This window comes from Pelodiscus sinensis, chromosome 18 (assembly GCF_052426305.1).
Source record: "Pelodiscus sinensis isolate ZL-2025 chromosome 18, ASM5242630v1, whole genome shotgun sequence".
Classification (NCBI taxonomy): Eukaryota; Metazoa; Chordata; order Testudines; family Trionychidae; genus Pelodiscus; species Pelodiscus sinensis.
Window position 1 is genome coordinate 4,880,658 of NC_143069.1, and position 26,720 is coordinate 4,907,377.

Sequence of the window (26,720 nt, forward strand, 5' to 3'; positions counted from 1 at the left end):
GGTCCACTTGCAGAAGTTCTGCCCTGATGGTAGACTTGCTCACTCCAAAATAATTCACAGCTGAACAGTAGCAATATGGAGCGGCCAGTTTCTGCAAAGTAAAGGCTACTTGCTTCTCTACCAAGAAAGCATCTCTCATTCGGGTGTCCGTGCAGTGCAGGTCAGGGGCCAGCCCAGCCCACAGTTCAAGGAAGGTTGTTTTATTCATCTGAATGTTCTGTAGCCACTGCTCTTCATTCCACACCTGCATGGCACTGCAGTTCTACTTCTCACATCTGGCTTCTGTAGCTTCTGTAGTGACAATCTTCATTGTGTATACCAGGCCTGCTATTGCCCAATGATATATCCGTTCATCTTCCTCTGAATCTGAAAACTAATCTGACAAGTCCTCGTCATCTGCTTGTAGGTCCATCATTAGATATGCTGCAATATGTGTTGTCTTCTGCACACTGCTCACAATAAGGGCCAGAAGGGATCCATGTTTTCTTACCGTGGAGACTTGAATTGGTGTGAAAATAAGCCAGAAAACAAGAAGCATGTCTTGGAAGAAAAGAGATGGCTTATGGGATGTTTTCACATTTCCAATATGCCTACTGCTACAATGTGTGTTTCCACAGCAAGTGAAGCTGATGTAAGACACTGGGATGCATATCCACAGTACTTTACTCTTTTTGTCAATGAGGGAGCTGCAGATGTGGCCATGAGTTGTCCACGGCAGTACCAGAAAAAACAGCGTGGCGAGTTTTCAGTTTTGGCAACTTTTGCCTCTAAACAGCACTTTCGTCACCAAAACTTGGAAGTGTAGACAGCCTAAAATGCAAGATATTCCCCAAACTAACAGCACTAACGTTGAGTACACTATGAATTTTCTGAGAATTTACAAGTAAATCTGTTGTTTAATTTTGAGCTACGGTTAGTTAACTTGTGTAAATTTCTTAACTAAATCACCTTTGTGTCAAATGTTCTTAAGTGATATAACACACTTCAAACTTCCCATGTAGTTAAAATAAATTAAAATAATGGACATAGGGGCTATATTTGAATAAATGCTGTAATTAAATTATTAACAATTGTATCTGCTATGATGAAGATTTCAGACCGGTTTACGTAACTCTGTAAATGGGACAATTGTGATATTAGATTACACAACCAGTTGCCATCCTTTCTCCTTCAGCTGATTTTCATCCAGCAGTTTTATTGCATATAATGACTCATTAATTTAAGGCTCACTACTCTCTTACAAAAGTCTCAGAGGAGTAGCTATGCTAGTCTGCATCTGCAAAAACAATTGAACGTCCCGTGGAACCTTAAAGACCGACAGATTTATTAGGGCATAAGCTTTCATAGGTAAAACCCACTTCATCAGATGAGTTGGAGTGGAGTTTAGAGGCATGGATATATATATGCAGACAAGACAAGAAAGGGTACTTGTGTAAAAAAAGGGTAACTCAGAACGGACGTGGCTCATTCACAGCAGTTGATGTGGAAATGTGTATATCAGGAGAGGGGAAATTCTCTTATGCGTTAACCAGATAAGATCCTTATTCAATCCTAAACTGATAGTGTTGAATTTGCAAATTAATTCTACTTGAACTGCTCCATCTCAGTTGGGTCCATGACATTCCTGCTGACTTGACTGGAACCCTCCCCCCCTCCCATTGGCACAGAAAGGTGAGCCCTGCCTGGCTGTAGCAACCCTTGCCTGTAGCTGCTCTGTCCGGGCCAGGTGACGGTTAACTGGTTGCCCTGGTAAGCATGCAAGTATATATACGTGGACAACACAAGAAACAGTACTTGTGTAAATGAGGGTAACTCAGAATGGAAGTGCTTACCATTTAACCAGTTTAAACCTTTGCATCTCTAATGCAAAGCTGTTAAACCTATATACTCTGGCTACAAATGCCTATATAGTCAGTGTAAAAAAGAACAGAACTTTATAAGCATAGCGAAAAACAGTGGATTACTTTTTTGGAGACGGGGATACCTTAGGGACAATTAATTGGCAATAAAAGTTTCCCAGAACTAAACTTCCTCATCCCAGGAGTGTTGCCAGTGAGCATTGCAGTGATTAAATCTCTAATCAGTCTTCAGTTGACTGTTCCATGTCTTTGAGGAAAATGAAATACAAGTGTGGTCCAGATCTGGTATTGTACCATAAATCAGTAGGCCCTTGAATACTACAGTATAGAAATGCCTATAAATAAATTGTGGAGTATCTTTTGAGGCTTGTATATGGAAGGAGGGGAAGAATAGGGAAGTAGAGACCATGTAATTTAAAATGCTGATTTGAAGGAGTAGTGTATAAGTGATGAAAGTCCACTGTGTGTCTCAAAGAGTTGGTATTCCCAGTGCCCAGTCAAGAGGTCAAAGGGCTTGGTGTAAGAATAGATGATCTAGCAGTGCAGTACTGTGTGCAGAATGCTAATGGGGGAAAGGACAGGACATTCTCTGACTTCTCAGCTAATTTGCTAGATTAGCTTGTTATTAGGAAGCTGTGAAATTTACATACCAGGTAATGGTTTCACTGCAGACTTAAATGAAATCTCTTAAGTTAATTTGTGATGCATCTATCAAGGCAGTCATATCTGGGTGTGTTTTTCATGCTTTCGTTTCATTTCTTCTGTGCTATTTCGAAATAAGCTTGTTGCCTGCTGTATCCACTGGGGATGTAATAGTGTAGTTGATTAAACAGTTAACTGATAAATGGATGCTTATCTGTTAATGCTATCAGCTACACGTCTCCCCACTCTCCCTTCTGTCAGTAAATTCTTGAGCAAGCTGACCAGCCTGGCTCAGTTCCAGCTCGTCCTGGGTCCGGGGAGCTATTCTCGCTGCATCTCTGCACTGAAAGTCATTTAGGAGCCGGGTGGGGAGGCATCCCAGCTCATTCCCAGCTTACACCAGGTCCGAGGATCTGCCTGCCTGCTTTTCTCCTAAATGACCTTCAGTGCAGAGTCGGAGTGGGGGTACTAGCTCCTGTGACACAGCACAAGCCAGGACTGAGTGCTTGCAGTGCTGACCCTTATCGATTAATAGTGTAGTCGACAACATTTTTGTCAACTACACGATTAACAAATTACATGATTCTTAGCTTCCCTAGTACCCACTTCAGAATGACAGTTTCAGTTGATGCATACTTCCATGCTTATGAGAACAGTGCTGCTGGAAGTATCGCTCTTCCTCCCCATACCAAAGTGTTTTAAAGACAGCTCGTCAGAGGAGCTGTGCAGTTCAATTCCAGCAAACACTGGTGAGCTAGACAAACTCCTCCCAATATTCCTTTAGAAACAGACGAATATCATTGTTAGCCTTGCTATTCTGGTCTTGCCAGTAGTACCTTGTCTTTCACACGAGTTGTGCTGTTCTCTGAGTGAGAGAGCACAGTCTCTGTGGTGTGTTCCTCACTCCATAAGGATGGATAATGTGGAGCTAGTCCTGGAGTAAGAGAACGCCCTCCCTTCAATTTTCATATTTTAATTTGGAGATTTTTTTTGAATTATGTATAAACTGTGGTTGGTGAACAGCTCTCCCTACCTTTCAAAACATAGCTAATTTTGTCAAACAAGTTGAATGGTATGAAATTTGAACCTTGTGTAATCTTACAACATGGAAAACGTTTTTTTGTTCTAAGGCACTATAGTGGTTTGCAGGGTAAACACACTCTCTCTCCAACTGGACTGCAGTTTAGTTTCTGTTACATGAATTTATTGAGAAGGCTATTCTTCAGTGATTATGTAAGGTCAGTGCTGCTCCTTGCTTTGCATTGAGCTTTCCACAGGTTTTGCCAACTTGAGCTTTAGAGAAGATTGTTCCTTACAATGAACAATAATACTAGCTGCTAAAGGGAAGGGTATTCTCATTCTTTTATCCTTAAACTCTTGTCTTCTTAAACAATGTTGCTACTGCTTTGCAAAAGAGTGGTGATTTCATATTTGCAGCAGCTGTCCCTTGGCAAGCTGGGTAGGTTATACTTCTTTTCATTGGCATTGGAGTGCTGTTCCTGAAAAACAAAGGAGGACAGAATTAGTAGAAGTCTTGTACAGTCTTAAAAATTATGAAGTGCAGAGCTTTTTTTTGCAGTTTTTAAACCTCCTGGTATTGTGCACTTGTTTTGAGTTATAAAAATAGTATCTCTTGAAAAATCTGTCAAATTACAGATTGGGAATTAGATTAGAATAAGAGAGCCTATTTTTAGAAAACTATATTCTCTGTTCTAAGACCCTCAATGGCATGGAAACACAGAAAAACCAAGTTTTAATTTAAAAAGAGGTTAACCTCATCAGTTCTTTACCCACAAGTAGGATCCTACCAAATTCATCCTCCCTTTTGGTCAATTTACCATGGAATTTAAAAAATCTGAAATTTCATTATCTAATTGTAGAAGTTCTGACCCAAAAAGGAGTTGGGGGGTGGGGTTTGCAATGTTATTGCAAGGGGGAAGGGATTGCAGTATTACTTATTACCTTACTTCTGCACTGCTGCTGGCAGCGGATCTGCCTTCAAAGCTGAGTAGCAGGAGATTGGCAGCTGTTGACTGCTGGCTAGCGTAGCTCTGAAGGCAGAGCCATAGCCATCACAAGCGTAGAAGTAAGGATGGCACGATATGGTATTGCCACCAACTTCTGTGGTGCTGCCTTCAGAGCTGGGTGTCGCGCCAGCGGTCACAGTTTTTCAGCCGCTCAGCTCTGAAGGCAGCGCAGAAGTAAGGTGGCAATATTGCAACACCGCCTTCCCCCCAATGACCTTGTGACCAGTGTTCCCTCTCTTAAGCTGTGTGGCAGCTCAGCTTTACAGGTGATTAATCAGCCCCACCTAGTCAGTTCCTGCACTGGAGTTGGGCTGACTGGGCAGGGCTGATTAACCACCTGTGAAGCTGTGCTGCCTTGCAGCTTAGAGGGAACACTGCTTGTGACCCTTCGGTAATTCCCTTTTAGGTCAGGACACTGTTCTCCCACGTGAAATCTGGATAGTACAGAGTAAAAATCCAGATTTCATTGGAGAGACCCTATCAATAGGTAAACCATGCAGCTGCATAGGCACCAAATTGCCCCAAATTTCACGCTGCCCTATGCATCACATGCTGCCTATGGGCTTTGGCCACCCCTAGCCCCCATCCCACAGTTCCCCTCCAGGGCTCAGCGTCCTGCTCTGCTCCACGTTGCCAGCTCTCCCAACTAACTGGATGTCACCACAATAAATGGCGCGAACTTTCCTAGACCAGACAACCTGTTCTCTTCTCTCCCCCCCACCCCGCCTCCAGTTTCAGCCTTCCCCTGCCCCCCTGGCAGGGGAATGAGTGCTGGGCTGCATACAGGGAGACCAGATTTCACAGCTTATGATACACTTTCCATGGCTGTGCATTTGGGAGGATCCCACCCAATCAAGTATCAGAGGGGTAGCCGTGTTAGTCTGAATCTGCAAAAGCGATGAGGAGTCCTGTGGCACCTTATAGACTAACTGAAGTGTAGGAGCATAAACTTTCGTGGGCAAAGACCCACTTCGTCAGATGCATGTCATGCATCTGACGAAGTGGGTCTTTGCCCACGAAAGCTTATGCTCCTACACTTCAGTTAGTCTATAAGGTGCCACAGGACTCCTCATCGCCACCCAATCAAGTGAGACAGATCTTACCTGGGTGGAAACAGTCTCTAAGGTGCATGAGAAGTACCGATATGGAGAGCTCATTTCTGTAGGAAAAACATCGATTCATAGACCTGCTAACCCGTGCATTGGTTTATGGGCTGCATTTTAGTAATCTGGGTGCAGAACTCAGTGCTTAGAGTTGTGCTACAAGTGCTGTAAAAATGGGTCACAGTTTGAAAAGATTTGAGGTACATTTTTTACTAAAAGATTGTGGCACATCGGCAATTTCCTCCAAACACATTGTTTATGGCAGACCTGAATGTAAAAACTGGATGAAAAAATGTTTTGTGATTGACTATTTCAGAGTCAGTAGAGGGAGCACATGTTAATTGCCAAAACATAAAATTACTAGATCTTGATGCACAAACAATTAAGTAAATTGAAAGGCTTTGTTAATTTCAAGAACATGGTGTGAACTTCATATATTTGCCAAATAGAAAAGAGCAAAATTAATATTTTTTTATAATAATGACAAATAATTTTTCAGTCTTCTCAGAGGGAATAAATAATGGAGTAAAAATACTTGTTCTGGTGTTCCTTTTTTTTGTTAAGTAACTTACCCATTAAACAAAGTTTTAAGATGAAGTGGCATGTTACCCTGAGGAGCTCCTGAGTTGGCATCAATCAGTTACTTGCATCCTTGAGTCAAAATAAAAACTTATCTCAACTCATCAGTCTGTTGAACTCATTCTTTGTCAGAGAAGGGCTGTATTCCAGCAGGTTTTTCTCCCCTGGGGTAAGCTTATTTGTATTAGATAGCTATACTGGGTGGATATAGCCGGTGCGTTCATAGATTTTTTTTACAGGCAGAAGGTGAAGCATTGTGTTCTCTAATTTGACCTCTTGCATAATACATGCCATAGAATTGTATCCTATGCTTCCTGCATCTCATGGCAAGCTGTTTCATTGTTTTGTACTGTTTTGTTTTTCAAATACATGTGTCTTATTTTTAGGTTTTGGTTAGAGATGTCAACATGTGGGCTTATCAGTTAATCCTGTTGACTACACACATTCCTCCCACCCATTGCTGCCTCTGTATCCTCAGATCCTTCTGCCCCACCTCTGCACTGCTGCGTTTATATCAGACACAGCAGCTTGGGGTGGTAGGAGGCTCCACCGGGAGTGCACTGGATTCTAGCCCCACCTCCAGGGAATATCGAATAGTTGTGTAACCGCTAAAATTTGATGTGGTTATACAACAATTCAGTTACACACTATCTAACATCTCTAGTTTGGGTTTGTCTAGCCTCAACTTTTGGCCATTAGATCTTGTTATTCCTTTGTCTGCTTGACTAAAGAGCCTTCAACTAAGTTATCTGACTGTGGAAGTGCTTATAGAACATGACATAGGTGCCTCTTGGCTATCCCAAGCTAACTATAGCTTATTAAAACTCATTGTAATGCATGTTTTCTTGTTCTCTGCCCCATTGTTTGTGTAGTTAGTAACTGTATTTCCCTCTTTTATAGATGGGGTAAATTAGGCAGTTGTTCTGGTTTGCCCAGCATTACATAACTAGTCACCATCATTTTGTTTTCATGATCTTAAAACCAACATAGTAACACTTACACATGCATGGCTTTGTATAGATGTAAAATGAAGTTAATACTCTACATTTTCTAATTGGCTGAAAGATCTGTGTAGAGATCTTGCAAAATCCATTAGCTACCCCTGAAGATTGGCTTGAATCTGGCAAATAGAAAAACTGTTAATTAGAGGGAACTGGATCCTCTTATCTTTTTTAGTGACTTGTCTGATACTAGAGTTTGTTGCAGGGCAGATAATGTTCTTTTCTTTGGGTTAGAAATGAATTTTCTCCCACAGATCTAAAATTTGAGCTCTGGTCAGAAAGTTATCTTGATAACTGATAAATAATAGAGCAAAATACGCACCGGCAATAAATCCAAAATGGGGTGGCTAAAGGAGAAGGTTGAACAGCATACAGAACTTGTTAAGTTGGTAAGAGGCAAATTGTACTTGGCGTTTTAATTGCTTCTGCAAGTTTTGCGTTTCAACATTTTCCTGTTTTGTCGTGCCAGTTTTTTAGTTAGTAGCCTTGTTTTCTCTGTTCAGTGCTATCTTCTAGGCCCTGTAAAAGGCAAAGATCCTTCCAGGTATGTGGGAGAAAACAATTAATGAAATCCAAGCTCCAGGCATCAAAGGGGGCTTGGTTGCACCATTTCAATGTTATCTTTTTCTGAGTTTTTGCAGTAGTCTGGGACACAGTATGCTTAATATAATCCATGTAGTAGTACATTACTTAAAGTATACAGCTTTGCACCTGTATGAGGCCAGCTTTTAGAATAACATGTCCAATGTGAATTTCTACTAGCCTTTCAGTTGATTTGATTTTTCACCATACATTTTTTTCTTAGCATGTTCTATAGTCTTCAAGCTTTCTATAGCTTATTAAGCACTTGGTCCAATCACAGTTGGAAAGAGATGATATAATTTAGTTGTAGCTTGCTTCAGTGCAACCAAATTCTGTAGATTTTAACACTTTTTTCTAAATTTTATTAATTAATTATGTAGATATACCTATCTCCTAGAACAGGAAGGGACCTTGAAAGGTCATCAAGTCCAGTCCCCGCCCCCCCCCGCCCGCCTGCCTTCACAGCAGGACCAAATACTATCCCTGACAGATTTGCCCCAGATCCCTAAATGGCCCCCTCAAGGATTGAACTCCCAACCCTGGGTTTAGCTGGCCAAAGCTCAAACCACTGAGCTATCCTTCCACCTAGGTTATGGGTAGGAATGTTGAAAAGCAGCTAGATGGGTAACCGTGTAACGGTTAAAAATCTCTGTGGTTACATGCTGTGGACTCTGCAGTATAAAGCTTATACTGCAAAGCCAGTAACGCAACTGGGTCCCTGGGAGCGGGACCAGCAGGCCACGTGCTCCTGAGAGCCTGGCTGCACTGCAGGGTCTGCAGTATAAGATTGATTAGGATTGCCAGGTGCGTCAGATAAAGCGTATGAACACTATCGTGCATGATATTGGTAACTGGATTCTAGCATCAGTTCCTCACAGTTGACTAGTAGGAAAGCAAGTTCTGGTTGTGATCTCTTTAAAAGCAGATTGAGAGTACTACCCTTGAACTTCTATGGTCCTGGACTCTCAAGGTTTGATGTTGCTGGATCAGAGCTCTTCAGTAGCTAACAGAGGGGCTGGTGGCCAGGAGCGGAGCTGTGGTTGGCAGCAGGGTCAGCAGCCAGGAAGGGAGCTAGGAAGCAGGCGTTAGTGGCCAGGAGAGGCCAGGCATTGACCTCTCTTGGCTCAGCAAACTCCCTCACTTAGGACCTGTACCTTCCCCAGGGTGCCAGACCAGTGAGGTCCTAGTGTAGCTGAAAAAAGCTGTCAGCATACTTGGTGTATTGCTTTAAGCTACCCATCAGTCCTCATTTACATTTTACCTGTTTTCTCTCACCTTTAATCTTGTCTAATAATTGAGAAGCTAAAACACCTCCCGGAACATAGTCTTGTCCAAGTGAATTGCCTGAAGTTTTGCCTGATGTAGGTTAGATTCAGCAGTGCTATAATCTGTATGATGCTTCTTGGCACTTACAAAATACAGGATTATGTAGCACTTTAAAGACTAACAAGATGGTTTATTAGGTGATGAGCTTTCGTGGGCCAGACCCACTTCCTCAGATCAAATAGTGGAAGAAAATAGTCACAGCCATATATACCAAAGGATACAATTAAAAAAAAAATGAACACATATGAAAAGGACAAATCATATTTCTCTTGGCACTTAAGCATCCTCCTCCTTTGTTACAAGGAGAATCAGCAGCTTTTGCACTTAAACATTAGGCTTCCCTTCCTTGGGCAGCTGTTAAAATTCTCTCCATATTCTGGCCATCGAAATGATGCTGTTATATTAGTGTATCACTGTGCAATCTGATCAAATTCTTCAGCATGCTCTGGGTCTGCCTTTGCAGTTCAGCTCAGTTGAGCAGAAATACTGTTTTTTGCCCAGGTCCAGCAGATCAGGGGGCTACTTCAAAAATGCAAAGATCTGAATAGTTCTGGCTCTCAAGGTAATTTTGTTGTTGTTGTTTGTTGTTGTTGTTGTTAGAGCTACCACACTCTACTCTATGGCTTTTTTATAAAAACAAACAGCCTCATCTATTCTTTTGTCAGCTGTGTACCATGCTGTTGTCCAAACCATAATACATTAGCATTTATTCAGCACTTAGTTTTTGTGGTCTGCACAGCCACTAATTAATCTATCTTCCCTCCTCAGAGATAAATATTATCCCCATTTTAGACATGATTATAAATATTTTTTTAAAATAAAGTCAGCTATGCTTTGAAGTCTTTGTGGAAAACTACCAACAGGATCATGATTGGGGCCTACCAAGTTCAGGATTTATTTTGGTCAGTTACACTGTCATAGGTTTCTAAAAATTGTAAATTTTATTATTTCAGCTATTTAAATCAGAAATTTCATGGTGGTGTCATTGTAGGGGTTCTGACCTAAAAAGGAGTTGGAGGATCTCAAGGTTATTGTAACAGGGCTTCTATGCTGCTGCTGGAAGTATGCTGCCTTTAGAGCTCAGCAGCTAGAGAGAGACAGCTGCTGGCAGGGAGCATAGGATGGTGTTGCCACCCTTACTTCTGCTCTCCTGCTTTCAGAGCTGGACCCTTGGTCAGCAGCATTCACTCTCTGGCTACCCAGCTCTGAAGGCAGTGCACAGGTAAGGGTTGCCCCCAGTAAATATCTCTGTGATACCCCTGCAACAACCCCCTTTTGAGTCAGAGTCCTGTGATTTGAGAAACACATTTCTCCCCCCTCCCCCATTAAATCTGTGTAGTATAGGGTTACTAGGGATGTAAGCGAGTAGTCAACTACTTGCATCCTCCCCCCATGTCCCCGGTGCCTTTGTATTAGTGGGGGGGAGGGCAGAGGCAGGAAATTTGAGTAGTTACAGTGGGGGAGGTCTAGATTGGATATTAGGAAACCTGTTTCACTAGGAGGGTGGGGAAGCACTGGAATGGGTTACCTAGGGAGGTGGTGGAATCTCCATTCCTAGAGGTTTTTAAATCTCAGCTTGATAAGCCATGTCTGGGTTGATTTAGTTGGGATTGATCCAGCTTTGGTAGAGGCTGGACTCGATGACCTCCTGACCAGCCCTATGATTCTAAGTGGGGGAGCCGGCTCCACTGTGCCTGTCCGACCTCCCCCAAGGACTGCTGCCTCATGGGGTGGGGGAGTAGGGGAGGCTTCTGTGCAGCAGCCTCTGCCTGTGACCAGCCCACGCTTAGCGAATTACCCACCTCTTACCATCCTTTCTTGTTACCTCTTTGCATCCGTGTACTGGAGCACTAGCTTAGAGAGCAAGGGTGTTGCCATTGCTTCCACTTTATTCCTTGTCTCCCACCCTTTACTTGTAAGCCAAGAAGTTGAAGTCCTGGAGCAGATTCCAAGTGAGTCTCCTCCATAGCAAGCAGGCATAAATTATAAATATCCTTGTATGCAGGCCTTTGTTTCTGGCATGGTTTTTAATGCTGAGACCCAGCCAAGACACCTGCTGTTTTTATGGAAACTGTCAGCATGTGTGAAGTGCTGTGAAGAGTCCTTGCCCTTTTAAAGACTAAACAATTATATTCTCTCTGAGTAGGAGGTGAGAGGGGCAGGCAGTACTATTTTATGAACTGGACAAGCTTTTTTGTAAGTACAGTTGTAGGCAATGGGCATCTTTAATTATAGTAGATGATTAAAAAATTGGTAGCGCAGACATGATGTTGTCCATCTAAAGACTTGATTTATCTTTTTAGTAGAGGCTTTCAGTCTGATTTGCTAACTGAGAATTAGCTGCTGTAAACGAAGATGGATGTTAGGATAGTATTGCTTTCTCCTTGCTGAGTGCTTGCTGCTACTGTTTAACCCTTCTAGTGATTCCCTAATGAGTGACACATGCCTAGCTTAAGAGCAGGAGACTGTCCATTAGACATCTGGCAGGTAGCACCGAAGGGTGACATTTCCAGCTTAAATTTAATTAACGCTTTTATTGCCTGAAGTTCTAGACTGATTCTAATCTGGCTTTCTACATATGTTGTTGCCTCAAATTTCCTTCATGCCCTGACTTTGATGAACATTGCATCTAGTCACAGGAGGCTAGAGGTAGAACTTTTGCCTTTCAACTGAGTGTCTCAAACTTTTTTAGAAATCTGTTAGGTCATCAGAATTTGCTTCCTGTAAATATTTATCAGCTGTTCCTTTCCCTTTTATTGTTCATCCTGCTACTACTTCCGAGGAAGGAAGAGGAAGATTCATGCTTCTAGTATTTGTATTCTGCCATCATCCTGCTGTGCTACAGATGATTAAAATGATGTACAGTGTGAAAGCTTTCTTGTGATTGGAGTCATCCCAGTTGCAGCTTCCTGTTGTCTCCCTGTTGGATCTGTCTGTGAAACACTGATTTCAAGTTTACTGCATTGAAGAGGTCTCTCTTGTCTGTTAGCCCTGTGCAAGCAGAGTGTACCATACTTCATAGGTTTCTTTGGAACAGATGAGGATTCTGCCTTATTGACAGTTGTATGTGACAAAATTAGTATTGAATTTCAGTAGATCTGTGAGCTAGGGTATGGCATTATTATTTGAGACAGCTTCCCAAAAGGGGTGTACTGAGGCTTTTCATCAGCTCTTAAGGCCAAATCTGAGGTGGCAGTGTCTCTGACTGTTGGCATTGCAGAAGTTTCACCTGTTAATTTATTGCACAATGCAAGCATGCACATAAGAAAGGGACATGTGACGAAATGCACACAACTGACTATAGTCGGTGTGGCAGGGTATTGAAATTCAGTTTGAGAACTGTGCACTACATAGATTGGAATGGTGGAAATAAGTGTCTTCCTATACTCAATTTGTACCTCATTTGCTCACCTCTTCCTCATTTCCTGTACACAGGACCCATAGTAATGCAGTAGGTTACATTACATTTGATGTGTGGGTTTAGCTTTGGGTATGACAAGGTGTTCATTCCTTTTTTCACTTCTTTTTTGCTACTACATTTGTCATGTAATACCCTTTCCAATTGTGGGGTTTGCTTGTATTGGCACAAACAAGTTGCTGTGCCTGTTGTGCAAAAATAAACCTTGCCCTCCTTATTGCAAACTAAGTATTGTTCTAATGTGTCCTTGTGTGTCACCACTGCTATGCAGAAGGAAGTTTTATAGAAATGCAGACTAAACAGGAAATGATCTGTTCAAGCTAGGTGGGGATATAGACAATGGGGGCAGGCAAGCTTCTTGTAGTCACATGGCCTCAGCATCTATATAGCACTTCCCACTAGGGAGGTTTGTTCATGCAGATGTATACAGTTATTAGGCTGCTAGAATTACAGTTTTTTGACACTGCAGGTCAGGGACTTGTGTAAGAAGAAATTAACCCGGTTCAAAATAAATCTGGACACCTGCTCTCGTAACTTATTTTTGTCAAACTGGAAACGGTATGGAAATTGAGCCACTGCTGATTGATATCATCCAATACTTCAACATCTGTGTCTTTTGCTAGATCTCCTGCCCTCTGTCTCATCTGGAGAAAATGCTAATACTACTTTTATGAAAACAAAAAGATGCTCTTTGAAAAGTGTTTGACTAGCCAGTTTCTATTCTGTAGAAATGTGCACAAACATTAAAAAAAAAAAAATTCACAGGATGCCCAAAGTAAGTTGCAGGACACTACTTTACCAAACCAAAACCATCCTCTTTCAATCCACCTGCTTAAGAAAAAGACTAAGTAAATGTGTAGTCAGTTGGGGAGGGAAGGAGAGTAGCAAGTATTGATAGAGACGGAAGAAATTACAATGCATAAAGGGCTCTCCACTGAGAATACCCTCCTTGTGGTTCACAGCTATATCCATCTCGGGACAGCAAACTCAAGACAAGCCCTGTTGATCTCGGCTATTGCAGGATCACAGAGAGTGGAAATAGTTTCATAGGCTATGTCAGTACTACAGCGTTATTTCAAAATAGCTTATTTCGAAATAATGTGTCTAGACACAAAATGCATTTCGAAATAGCGTTTTGCTTTTTTGAAATAGCGCATCTGCACTGATAGGATGCTGAATCGCATTTAAGGCCAGCCGGAACCGGTTCTGGTAGGGCATCAGGTCAGGAGTTACCTTGTGTGGCTGCTGCCTGAGGCTATCTGAGACCTGTGCTTAAAGGGACCCTCCCTCTCTTCCCCTGGACAGCTGGTTCTAAGGTTTCCGTGCTTGCTTGCCTACCTCGCTGAGGGACAGCAAAGTATTTTTTTTCTCTACGTGCTCTGGTTGCCCTCACTCAGGACACCACAGCACTCTGCAGCATGGAGCCGGAGTTGCCCCTGGGCACTCTGGTGCTTCTCTTGTACGTGTAGCTGTGAGCCAGGTAACACGTTTTGCAGGCAGTAACAGTCTCCCTGGTGTGCCCCACTGGAGGCTTGTGCCTCATTCCTCCCTCATGTCCTTCCACTTACCCCTTCCTAATCCCCTTTCCTGCTGTACAATAAGACACGTGTGTTCATTACAACAAAGCCTCTTTATTGAACAAAACTGGGGGTGGGGTGGGGGAATAAAACTGAGGTGAGACTGGGGAAAGAAGGTGGGAGAGGGGAGGGGGAAACCTGGGAGGAGGGAGCTAGGAAGGGGGAAGAGAAGCTCAGGGTTGGGGGTGTCGCCGGCCCAACTGTCTTCCAGCACTGTCTTCCATACCCATAGATAATAGCCCAAATTATAAAGATGAGAACTAGTACTTTGAATGTTTCTGGAAACTAGTTGGAAGCTTGTGCTGTTGTAGAGCACAAATGTCAAGTGCTATCTATACAGATCAGCACTAAATAAATAGGTTGCCACAATGTGAACTAGTTGAAGTTTCCCGGTGATTTTAGGATATGTCTGTGCTTCAATTAGACATCCATGCCAGCTGACTAGGACTCACAAGGCTCAAGCTAACAGGCTGTTTAATTACAGTGTGGAGCATGGCGCGATAGATTAATAGGATGAGCGTAACTTTTAGCACCATGCCTGAACAGATGTCCTACACCAGGGGCCGGCAACGTATGGCCCACAAGATGATTTTGAGTGGCACGTGGCTGCCTCCTGCTCCAGAAGCTGCGTGCAGCCAGGCTTGGCCCTTTCCTCCTGATCTCCATGCCCCAGCATTGTCCGGGGGAGGGGGAAGGGTGGCTGCAAGTCTCAGTGCTGCTGCCCTGTCATTGTGTTTGTTTGGGACACAGGGATGTGGAGGGCAAGGGGGAGGGGGGGGAGGAGGATGCAGTGCACACTTGAGGCTACCGAGAGAGATTAATGAAGCTGCTAAAAATGTAAGAAGGACTGTTATTGACTTCAAAAGTATAAGTGTCATGCAGATCATAAATAGAAGTGAATAAGTTAAATCTTGGCATATCACTTCTGAAAGGTGGCCGACCCTGTCCTACACCGTTGTGTAAGTGTAGTACACACCCCTTATCACAGTGTTACTGAGGATTGGCTTTGACTGAAGAGTCCTTGTTTGTCCTTCCTTTCCCATTTCAAAAAGGAAGTACTAGATACATTTGAATGATGTTTTCTTTAGATTTAAGAATATAGTATGTTCTAGAACGTGCAGATCTTGAGAAGAGCTGCAGAATGCTTCCCAGTGTGTCTCAGAACACTTTTTGCCTTCCTTACAGTGCCCTAGGTAGGAACCAATATTAGGGATGTTAGTGTGTAATTAAATAATCATGTGACCGCATGAAATCTTAGGGGTTATGCAACTATTTGATAGTCCCTGGGGGTGGGGCTGGCAGCCAGTGTGCTCCGGCACCACTCCCAGGGAGCCCCCCTGCCACCTTGAGCTGCTGCTTCTCTATCAGGGACAGCAGTGCAGTGTAGCAGCCGGGAGCTGGTCCAGCTCCCTGTGCAGACCGTCTATCTGCCGCCCCATGCTGCTGCCTCTAATACAGAGGCAGCAGCCCAGGGTGGCAGCTGCCCCTGTCTGCGGGGGTCCGCGCTATAGAGGCCACATCAGGGAGAGTGGGGGCAGTAGCACTGCAGAGCTTGTGCTGGGGGGAAACCAGCTTTTAAGCTGTCCCCTAAATGCCCTCCCCTCAGTGCCTCTGTAGGAGGCAGCAAGCCTGGGGGGCAGGCAGGTCAGTGGAGCCAGCATGTTCAAGGAGCCTACTCGAAAGCTGGCTCCCTGCATGTCTTTGCTCTAGCTTACCCCCCTCATCCTCTGCGCTGCTGCCAATAGAAAGGCAGCAGGGTGGAGGTGGGTGTAGACAGATCTTGTAGGGAGCCTGCTTAAAGCCAGCTCCTCATGGGCACTGGCTCCTGCTCTTCCTCCTTTGCTGCCTCTGGTACAGAGGAAGCAAGGGGGGGAGGAGTGTGTGTGGTAAACCAGGTTAACTGATTATACTTATTGGTTAATCATGTACTACACATTGACATACCTAACCAATATCTGTTCTTTAAGCATGTGATCCTTACATCTTGGCTCCAGTGCATGCCATTAACAATGTCATTTGGTTTGACTAGTGTTTGAAACCCAGCTGCCTTATTTATAAATAGTGTGATCATTAGTATATCTTGTATTTCTAATCCTGGGGCAGGCAAGGCAGCAAGCCTTTTAATCTGTTCTATCCACCCACCTCTGGGATACAGAGCAGCGCTGCTCACATGGAAACTAGCCAATGGGAGCTGAGAGATTTTGCTGGGGGCGGGAACAGTGCAGCACAATTTCAACCAGATCCTGCCTCTGGCACCCCACCTCTTCCTGCACCCAACTCCCTCCCAGACTCTGCTCCCCCTCCTACACCCTTCCCCCAGAATCCTCTCCTGATCTCATACCCCCTTCCCCAGGTCACAACCCCCTCCTTCACCCAAGCTCCCTCTCAAACCCCACACTCTCCCTTGCACCTCAGCCCCGTATCTGCACCTAACCTCTGTCCCATGCCCTGTACCCCCTTCATAGAAAAGTGTGGCCCATGACCATGTAACAAAATCTTGGTGTGGCCCCCATAAAAAATTATTGCCCCTGTTATAATACCAAAAATGTTAATATTTTGCAAGCTTAAGGTGTATTCTCCATTGCTCTGCACTTAGCATAGTAATTTGCACATTCTATGCCTTGACTATACAAGATGAAGGGCAAAAGAGAAGCAGACCCGCAACGTGGAATAGTTTTGAAAACTGCAGATATTATCTCATCTTGAATAACCAATGTAGTGATGCACAGGCAATTCTGAGCATTTGTCTTCCGGTCTATCCAGTGGAAACCCTGGCTTCCAGTCTATCCAGTGGAAACCTTGGCTTCACTAATTCTAACAGTATTATGTTTATAATCTTATGTAGGATGTAGTATTTTTTTGTGCTATATTAACTCAGGGACTTTCTCTTCTACAGAAACCAAAGTCAAAGCCCCGGCCATCCATCACAAAGACTACGTGGGAAAGTAACTATTTTGGGGTGCCTTTGTCCACTGTAGTGACTCCAGAAAAGCCTATTCCCATCTTTATCGAGCGATGTATTGAGTACATTGAAGCAACAGGTAAGAATTTCTTGGGATAGACATCAGTGAGTAAACTCTCCATTGAGAGCTTGGTACCAAAGTCTAGAGTGTTAAGTAGGAAGTCCAGGATCATATTACCATGCGGGGTGGGGATCTTACTGTCCAGTAAGAATGGCAGGGGAGAATTCTGTGAGGAGCTTGTGCCACTCACAGATGCTGTTGGATTAAGGAGTGGTGCTGCTGACTCTCCCTGCAAGAAGCTGCATCCTGTTTTGCTTGTCCTGAACAGTGCATCATGGGATTGACTGGGTGAGGGGAAAAGTAGGCTAGAGGATTGTCAGGAGTTTGATATGCTGCTCTTGGTTAAATTGGAGCTTGACATCTATATATTTTTAATATACATTGTTTAGACAATCTGGTAGATTAAATTAAAATGATTGTCTTTACAATACAGTATTTAGGTTGGGAACTTGAATTCATATTCCTAGCAGTTTCAGCTGCCTTAATTTGTATAAGTCATTGAGAGGTCATTTGTATCTCATGAGATTAGAAAATGAGGTAATTTGCTTTGTTGGGATAAAGCTGAACTTTATTTGGGTGCCAGTTTGTGTTGTATTATGTTGAAATTGCATGCAGATGTTATGTTTCTGTGCTGTTAGCTGTTTCGTGTCAACAACAACAAAACTCGTAATTGCATTATGTTTGGCAAATGTATTAAGATTTCTAGTGCACTGCAGATCTAAAGCAGCGGTGGGCAACCAAAAATAGTGAGTGGGCTGCATAAGTGGCCCTCCATCTCAGTGGGCTGCAGCAACCCACAGCCCACTGGGGTTCCACCTGTAGCCTCCCTGTTTGCCCCCACTCCCCCTCCATCTCATGTGCACTCAGGCTCCAGAGCCCTGCACTTCCTGCTCCTCCCTGCACTTTGGAGTGTGCAAATCATCTGATTCATGCTCCATCACCACTTTTCTCCCTCCCTCCCACAGCTAGAATGCCGCAGGTCAACTGTTTGTGGCTGTTCAGGATGAGCAGCTGAGACGGAGCACTAATGGGGCAATTCACGTGCCCCAAAAGTACTGGGAGGGAAGGAAGGATTAGGAAGTTTGAGACTCTGGCTCTGCAGTGTAGGCACATGGGGAAGGGGGGAAAGACAAGGGGTCCATGGGCCTCAGGCTGCCCACCGCTGATCTAAAACAGTGGCTCCCAACTGCTGGTCCATGGCCTGAACCGTTGGCTGCTGGGCTGTGGCAGATCTGGGGGCTGGGGCACACCGCCCAGCACCTCTCCTCCCGCTTCGGCTGTCAGGATAGGCGTGTTCTGCCCTGCTTGTCAGTGAATCCGCACTGGGCAGGGGCAGGGTCTCCTCCCGGATGGACAGACGTGGAAAAGCGGTTCAGTGTGGTAGGTGGGGAATCAGTGAGAAGGGAGGCAGAGAAGGCGTTCATTCATCATTTACAACCCTGAGTTACCATAGGCATAAGGAATGGCATGAGCTGCCATTTAGCAACCTGTTGCCATGTCAGCTGAACATTGATGTGCATGATAAAGAAGACAGAACAGAAGAGGGGCAGTAGTGGAAGGAACTGTTGTTCAAGCATAACTTGAAATTGACTTAAAAATAACTCCATTTCCCATCATTCAGTTTGTTTTTGTGGCTTTTCTCTTCCCTGTGTTAATACAATAGGCCCTGAGATTATTCCTGATTCTGATACTTGATATCAGTCTGTTGTCTAGGGATAGAGACTCCCCTACCTAGTTCTAGTTCCATTGTTGGGGAGATGATTTCTGAAACTTTCAACACTGCAGTAGTGCTGCATGGAAACATGCATCATTTTGGGCCACCTTGTAGATTTCCCCATTTGCTTGTTCTGCACCTCAAGTGTGATGCAAGGATTTAATTTTGGAGGAATAAGTTATTTCATGGTTAGAGGTGATTCTTGGATTCTGTAGACTTGCACTGAAAGTAACCACAGACTCAGTTCTGCCATAGCTTCTGTAGCACAATTCCTTAATTAGCAAAGAGCTCTAGATGCCCTAAACTTTATCTGGATGATTTACTCCATTCTGTTTGAAATACAATTTGAATCTATGACCGTATTTTTTATACCTCTCCTCCTCTGGTTTTCACTTCCTGCTTTCAAAGCTTTGACAGCATTTGAGGCGGGAAGCGTTCTTGGTCTCTAATAGTGCAAATGCTTTTGCAGTAATAGCTATGCTCAAGATTACATGCTTAAACTAATGTGTTGGGCTGTGGATTACAGTCTCTTTACAGTTGCATTTATTCCCTCTAATCCAATTGTAATCAGTAATGATTAAATATTAAGTGTGGATGGACTGCCTCAGTCTGCTATTAACCCTAATAGCAATACCTGGAGTTGGGTGATGACATTAACACACTCGCTATTTGAAACTTCATGCCAAGGGGAAAAATAAACAGGTTTTTAAACATTCAAGGTCTGGGACAAATGAAGTGTCCAAGTGTCTACATGAGTGTCCAAAAATTCAATTTTAAATGTGATATACAGACTTAGTTCCAATTAAATAACTCTTCAGTGTAAGTCTGTGTGCTATATTTGAAAATGCTTTTTAAGATAAGCACTCTCATCTGTTTGATCTAGTTAAATGCCAGCAAAGTTTAGCTGGGGTGCTAATGGAAGTAAGTCTTAGTGATTCTGTCTCCGCCTTCTCAGAAGTCATGCCATAGAGTAATGTGCATAGACGATGTAAAGCTGGTAACATGCATCTTAGGGTTCAGACTTCATTTAAAACTAACATGACTTGCATATACAGAACCTTCCAGAATAGAATTGTAGATTGTATCCTGATAGCTTTTACTGGTCCCTTTCATTGTGCTTTTCCTTTCTTTAAAGGGTTTGGGGTTTGACGCAATGTGTAGCTGTAATTTAATACAGGCAGTCCCCGGGTTACGTATGAGATAGGGACTGTAGGTTTGTTCTTAAGTTGAATCTGTATGTAAGTCGGAACTGGCATCCAGATTCAGCCGCTGCTGAAACTGACCAGCGGCTGACTACAGGAAGACGGAGGCAGAGTTGCTCTGCCCCGGGCTTCCTGGAATCAGCCCCTGATCAGTTTCAACAGGCTGAATCTGGATGCCAGTTCTTACATACAGATTCAACTTAAGAACCCCAGGCGTCCGCAAGTCAGCTGCTGCTGAAACTGATCAGCTGCTGATTCCAGGAAGCCAGGGCAGAGCAACTCTGTCTCGGGCTTCCTGTAGTCAGCGCTGGTCAGTTTCAGCAGCGGCTGACTTGGGGACGCCTGAGGCAGAGCAGCTTGGGTGCTGCTGGGTTGGTCCAGTAGCGCCGCTCCTCGGCGCTACTGGACCAACCCAGCAGCACCCAAGCTGCTCTGCCCCAGGCGTCCTGATTCAGCCGCTGCTGAAACTGACCAGCAGTGGCTGAATCAGGACGCCTGGGGCAGAGCAGCTGGGGTGCTGCCGGATTGGTCCAGTAGCGCCCAGAGCGGCACTACGGGACCAACCGGCAGCGCCCCAGCTGCTGTACCACAGGCGTCTGGAGCAAAGCCAGATGCGCCGCGGCTGTCCTGCTGCCCGCGTGCTCCGCGCCTTTGCTCACCGTCTCCCTGGTTTGGGGAGACGTGGAGCAATGCTGCGGAGCACGCGGGCAGCGGACAGCCCAGATGCGCCGCGGCTGTCCCGCTGTCGGCGTCCTCAGAGGCTTTGCTTCCCGTCTCCCTGGTCTGCTGGAGACCAGCAGACCAGGGAGATGGGCAGCAAACCCCGTTTGTAACTGCGGATCCGACATAAGTCGGATCCGCGTAACTCGGGGACTGCCTGTATTCATCTATACTCCTTCAGTCTCTTCAGACACTGAGTTTGTAATGCTCTGATGAACCAGACAGTTAAGACTGACGCATCAGTATTGAAAGTCCAGTCCCTGATATTTATTTTCACTGATCTTTCTCTAGCAGGTGTGATTTATGACCATATCCTTTAATCCGTATTGAGTTTTAGATGTCCTACTACCAAACTACCTTCTCTGAAAAGCAGATTTTTGTTAGACAATTGCATTTTGATCCCTATCTGTTTTAATTTTTTTCAGAGTGCTAACATGGCTCCTCAGACATGTGTGGTATTTAAATTGCTGTTAAGATTCAGCTATTGGAGCTCTTGCTTTGACCAATGGAAGATTTTTCTCTTGCTCAGTGAAATATCCATTTAGCTTGAGGGGATTGCCATTTTCTCTTGGAGATCTTTGATCCCACAGCTATGACCTTCAGTGGCCATTTTTTCTCGTGTCTCAAGTTTCTAGGTATATTTCAGCTTTGTTTCTGTCTGGCTCATATGAGGGAAGAAAGGGGACAGCATCTTTGTTGCTATGATAGTATAACTTAGGCATTTGCAATACTGGTGACCAAGACATCGATAGAGACACAATAATTTATTTTTCCAGTCAAAGCTAAATTCCTGTAGCTCTGTTGTCCTGCTGAACACCCTGAAGAACAGGACATTCCTGAAGAGATTCTCCAGTCTCAGAATTTCCTAGATTGCAGATTATCAGTGTGTGTGTGGGAGCATCTTTTGTTATTGCAGCCCAGCTCTGTCCTCTTAAAATTCATGAGGTGAAAAGATATTCTCTTCTTGAAACACTTCATAAAACATGCCTTTTATCCATTGCATGTGCCATTAACTTCCATATTAGTGATGTAATCTCTAATCACATCTCTGATAGTTTGTGTATACCACAGAGAAATGCAGAAATTAAATGGAAAAAAATGTTGACAAATAGTCGGCCATTTCAGTTACAAATGACTGAGTTCTTTTGTTGTTCTTACTATAGTACTGCAGTAGTGCCTATGAGTGCCAAACAATAATTCATGGCCCCTAGTGATTGACACTGTACGTCAACAGAGATGTTCCTTGCCCCAAAGAGCTTACAGTCTGAATTCTTTAATGTAACAGATTTTTAAAATTGCTGCAGAGTGGGTGAAGGTTGGCTGGAAAATTAAACTTGTTGCTTACCTTTCTGGGAAAGGGTAACTGCTCTTGAGATACAAGAGTAGCAGAAAAGCCTAGGTTCCATCTCTTTCCAGTTGCCATACACCTGTGATCACACAGCTAAGCCAGCACATTCAAGCTAATGTTCATCACCTCCGCCTTCTACCTTCTCTCACCAGAACATGTGTTCTGTTTTGCCTCTTCTCTCCTTACCTCAGAGGCACCTCAGTTCTCTTTGCTCCTGTCTCATGTGGCTCCTCTCACCTTCCCCTCTGATTACTCATTCTCTACCAGTCTCATCCAGGGCCTCTTTTTGGTGGGTAGGATATTTGACTCATTGATTTGTCAAGATAATATTACTACTTTTCTTGCACTTTTGGGTAGTGGCTTAGTTAAGTTGATGAAAGCTTGTATGTTTATATTCTGGTTTCAATTTAAGAATGTTTACACACGCAACTTGTCAGTAGCGGTACAAGTAAACTAGTGCTGTCTCAATGCAGGTGGCTGGATTAGATGACCTACATTTGTGATTCTAAACTTGCATGTCTATGCACAAATTTGCACTAGCAAGTTAAATCAGTTAAAAACTACACCTTTAAACTGGGGCAGCCCTGCGTGTGTAGACAGAACAGTATTTTATTCCTTGAGTATGTCAGGCTAGATCTTTATGTCCATAGCTGCATATAAAAATTGGTTTAATTTTTATATATTAGCTTTAGGGATAATCATTGTCATATTTACTGACAGATATGGCTTATTTTCATGTGTGTTTAAATATGCAGATTATTTTAATTGTTATGGAGGTTTCTTTTGGAAAAGCAAGTAGTTTTAATTCCAGAATAGTGGCCTGAATTTGTCTTTATTAAAAAAAAAAAAAAAAAGTTCCTTAAGGAGTTATAGCCAGGGCTCGCCAAGCGGCAGCGAGCTCCACTCACCAGCCGTGCGATTCTGTGCATGCGCCACTCTGCGCCAGCTCTTCCGGGTTGTAATCTACTCGCCCTGGGTGAATAGATACATTATTTGTCGAGCCCTGGTTATAGCTGCCCTGCTTGCTCATCATTTAATACACTGGAGAATGGGTTATACTGTTCTCTTAACTGGCAGTTCAGGCAGGTGCAGCCTGTTGTCTTAGCACATACAGACTCCTGTAGATGAGCTTGAGAATTTTTTAGTCACCAAAATACAAAGTCTGTGACCTGATCTTTCTCCGTGGGCTAACATGAACTTAAGTGTGCTGCAGAGGCTGTAAGAGATCTAGTGTTGTACATTTAAAAATATGAACTTAAACAGGATGTTGCTTTGCACAGTAAGAGGGAGAGTGGGGGTGATGTGGCTGGTGGTGGCTAGTTAATCAGAACTCCACTAAATGATTATCTAGGTATTGGGTCTCATAAATGTGTTCTAATATGTAAGGGTTAAGAGGACAACCCCAAGTTCTTGGGTTTCTTAGAAATATGGCAGTGAGCTGTATTAACTATATGTAACTACTACAAGACTTACCTGATGTTGTTTGGGTTCTTCAGGACAGGGGATTGGGGCTCTGAGGGCTTCAGAACAGGAGGCTGGAGGTGTGGGGGATCCAGGAGTCAGGGCTGGGGGGGGGGTAAGAAGGGGCTCAGGTCAAGAGGCTGGGGAATGTGTGTAGGGGAGGGAGGCACAGGATAGGGATGTAACAGTATAGTCAATTAACTGAGTAACCTATAAGCAGAAGCTTATAGGTTAATGCTACAGACTACATACATTTCCCCTCCTCCTCCACCCCGCCACTAAATTTTTTAGCGGGGGGGGGGAGGGGGGGGGCAGGCAGCCTGGCTCAGTTTTGGCTCATGCCGGATCCAGGAGCTCAGACTCCCCCGGACAGGGGCGGCTGCCACTCCACACTGCTGCCTCTCAATCAGAGGCAAGAGCATGGGACAACAGGTAGTCAGTCCATGAGGGGAGTTGGTTTTTAAACTGGCTCCCCTCACGGACCAGATCCCGCCTGGCGCTCTGCACTGCTGCCTCTGCAGAGGCAGGAGGCTCCCCAGAAGTGGAGCTGGAGTGCACTAGCTGCCGTCCCCACCCTGGGGACTATAGAATAGTCGACTAACCGATAAGAATTCATGAGGTTACTCGACTACTCATTAACTGATATTTAACATCCCTAGTACAAGAGCCAGGGTAGGAGGTTGGGAAGTGTTGGTGTCTCAGGGGAAGGAGAGGCAGTGGTTTCTTGGAGCTGGGTGGCCGTGGCCGCGCAGTCCACCTGCTGGCTTCTCCCTGGGGCTGGTCCAGGGCGAGGGGAGGCAGGCCGCCCACTGGCTGCTCTCTGGAATGGTGGGGGCTGTGCAGTACGGTGACCCAGGGGTGGCTTGGGTGGCAGGGGCCACACAGCATCTGGCAGCTGTTCCCTGGGGCAGTCATGGATGGTGGAGGCTGTGGTAAGCCAACAGCTGCTTCCCAGAGCTGGGGGCGCTTCTCTGCCCCCCAGTGGTCATTCTGGAGTATTACTGACCCCCATGCTTTCCCACTCCCATGGTCATTCCTAAGTGTAACTGTCCCTGCTCTCTCGCCCCTCCCTTTCTGTTTGGTGCAAAACAATCACATTCCATACGCATCCCATTATTTCTGACCTTGCTTTAAATTACTATAAGAGGAAGCTGCATACCAGATTTGGTGGCCTTAGCTTTTACTGTTTTAGGAGGAGTTCTTGAACAAATGGACTCTGAGATGGATGGACAGACACAAAGTTTCTAAATTATGTAAGACTGCTCACCAAACTCAGAAGAGCCCAGGCAGCCTAATTCTTTCCCTTATTTACATCTCCCTTTGTGTTGTATACAAAAAACATGCAGTAGTCATTGATTTATTAATCATCAAATATTTGTTCCAAAGAAGATTCTCTTTTATAGACTTGATGGGAAGGATCCTTTGTGTTTTGGTGAGAGTTTGGAAAGGTGATCCTTTGTTCTGCTTGAATTTACTACAAAATGAGGGTGAAGGCCAAAAGGTTGTTGCTAGTAGCGGTCAAAGCCTGCATGAGGAAGGCCAGAGGGGCCTAAATGGCTTGGGGGTTGGTAATAGGATATAGAGCCTTTCCCTCTCAGGGTCACTAGTTCAGATCAAATCAATATCAATAGGGACTGAAAGCTAGCATCTGACAGCTATTCATTGGCCTGCCTGAAAGGCGGGCCTAGAAAATAAGAGTATCTCCTTTTGTGACTGATGTTCTGCAGTGGAAACGGACACAAAGCCATTAACTAAAATTATTTGGGTTCTTTGGGTTCAAAACAGATTTTTTTTTTTAAAGAACTGAAGTTTGTGTTTACAATAGGCATCACAGAGGAGTTCTGAACATTAATACAGGGGTTACCCAGTCATTGAAGCTTAAACAATTGTACTGTGTTATTTTAAAAAATATATGAACATGGTACTGTATTCTGCTAGCAGATTAATGCTTACAATAGAAATAGTGTTTCTCAAGTATTCTAAGGCTATCACTTCTGTCCCAGGTTTTTATCTTAATGCTGTCTTTGCGTTAGCAGCCTAACGATGAATAAAATGCAAAGTGGTGTGAGGGTTTCACTTTGTAATATCATGCCAGAGGTTCTGAATGCTGATTCATCTATTTACCTTTTAAACATCATCTTTTGACTGCTGCCAAAATAAAAAATTTTCTTTTGAACATGTAACTGAAGTGTAATATTCTGCAAGTAGTAGCATTTTGAGACATAGAACATCATGCGGCTTTGTAATACAATCCTGTCGAGCTTCCGTTTTGTCAGAGGTAATCCTGTGCTAGGATTTAGGACTGCCTTCAGATTAACTCTAATCTCTGGCTGTTGCATTCTGGTAGAATTGCATGCTATACGGCCATTTTTCTTTGGAGCAGTTTGTGTGTCACTTTGGCTTGTACTATTCAGTCAGAAGGAAGATCTGAGGCCTTTTTCAAAATATAGAGTATAACATCTGTCCTTCCAGGAACACTGGAATGTAGCAATAGGTAGCCATATCTTTCTCCTGCCATCATTGTACTTTGCTTCTTATTTACACTTGCTCTTTTCTTTTGAGCCTTTTCATTAATCTGTCTGCAGCCATTCTGAGAGAGATTGGTTCATACTCTGAAATGGCTGGTGTCTAGAAAACAGTCTTCTAGGATTCTGTCTGTAGATATTTTTAATATTGCAAAAACACAATAGTCTGTCCCACACAATAGAGAAACCTCCTTTTTATTAGTGCACTAATGAGATGATAGGCTTTCAGTCTGTCAGTGCGAATTGTTCACCGACAGCAGGTTCATTGGAATCGCTGAAATGAGCTATCCCATTAGCACCACTTGCTTTAGCATCAGCAGGCCAGGGTTGCTTTAACCTCCAGTTAACACACACACACCCACTTCTCAGATTGTCTCACAAAGGAAGTTGGCTGACAACCATTTACATGTCATGGCCACTGCCTAAGCAGTAGGTAGTTCCATGCCTTGTATAAACATCTGACTTCCTTGGTGAAAGGAGAGATGAGTAGCTTCAATTAGGGCTGTTGCACATTGCAACATTGATGTTAGAACAACTAGCTGTAATGTCCATTCTAGCATGGACTTGCAACATACTTTTCACAACTATTGTAACTCCATTACCTTTCTAGGAA

At 44.0% G+C, this 26,720-nt stretch overlaps 1 protein-coding gene across 2 annotated transcripts in view; it reads left to right on the forward strand.

Annotated features, from left to right (window-relative positions):
- ARHGAP35 (Rho GTPase activating protein 35) overlaps positions 1 to 26,720 on the forward strand; it is a 121,414-nt gene that overhangs the window by 46,256 nt on the left and 48,438 nt on the right. For both annotated transcript variants that reach the window (XM_075915359.2, XM_075915358.2), the window contains one exon: positions 17,011 to 17,155. In XM_075915359.2, coding sequence (XP_075771474.2) covers positions 17,011 to 17,155 — 145 coding nt within the window. The remainder of the gene's footprint in view (positions 1 to 17,010; positions 17,156 to 26,720) is intronic.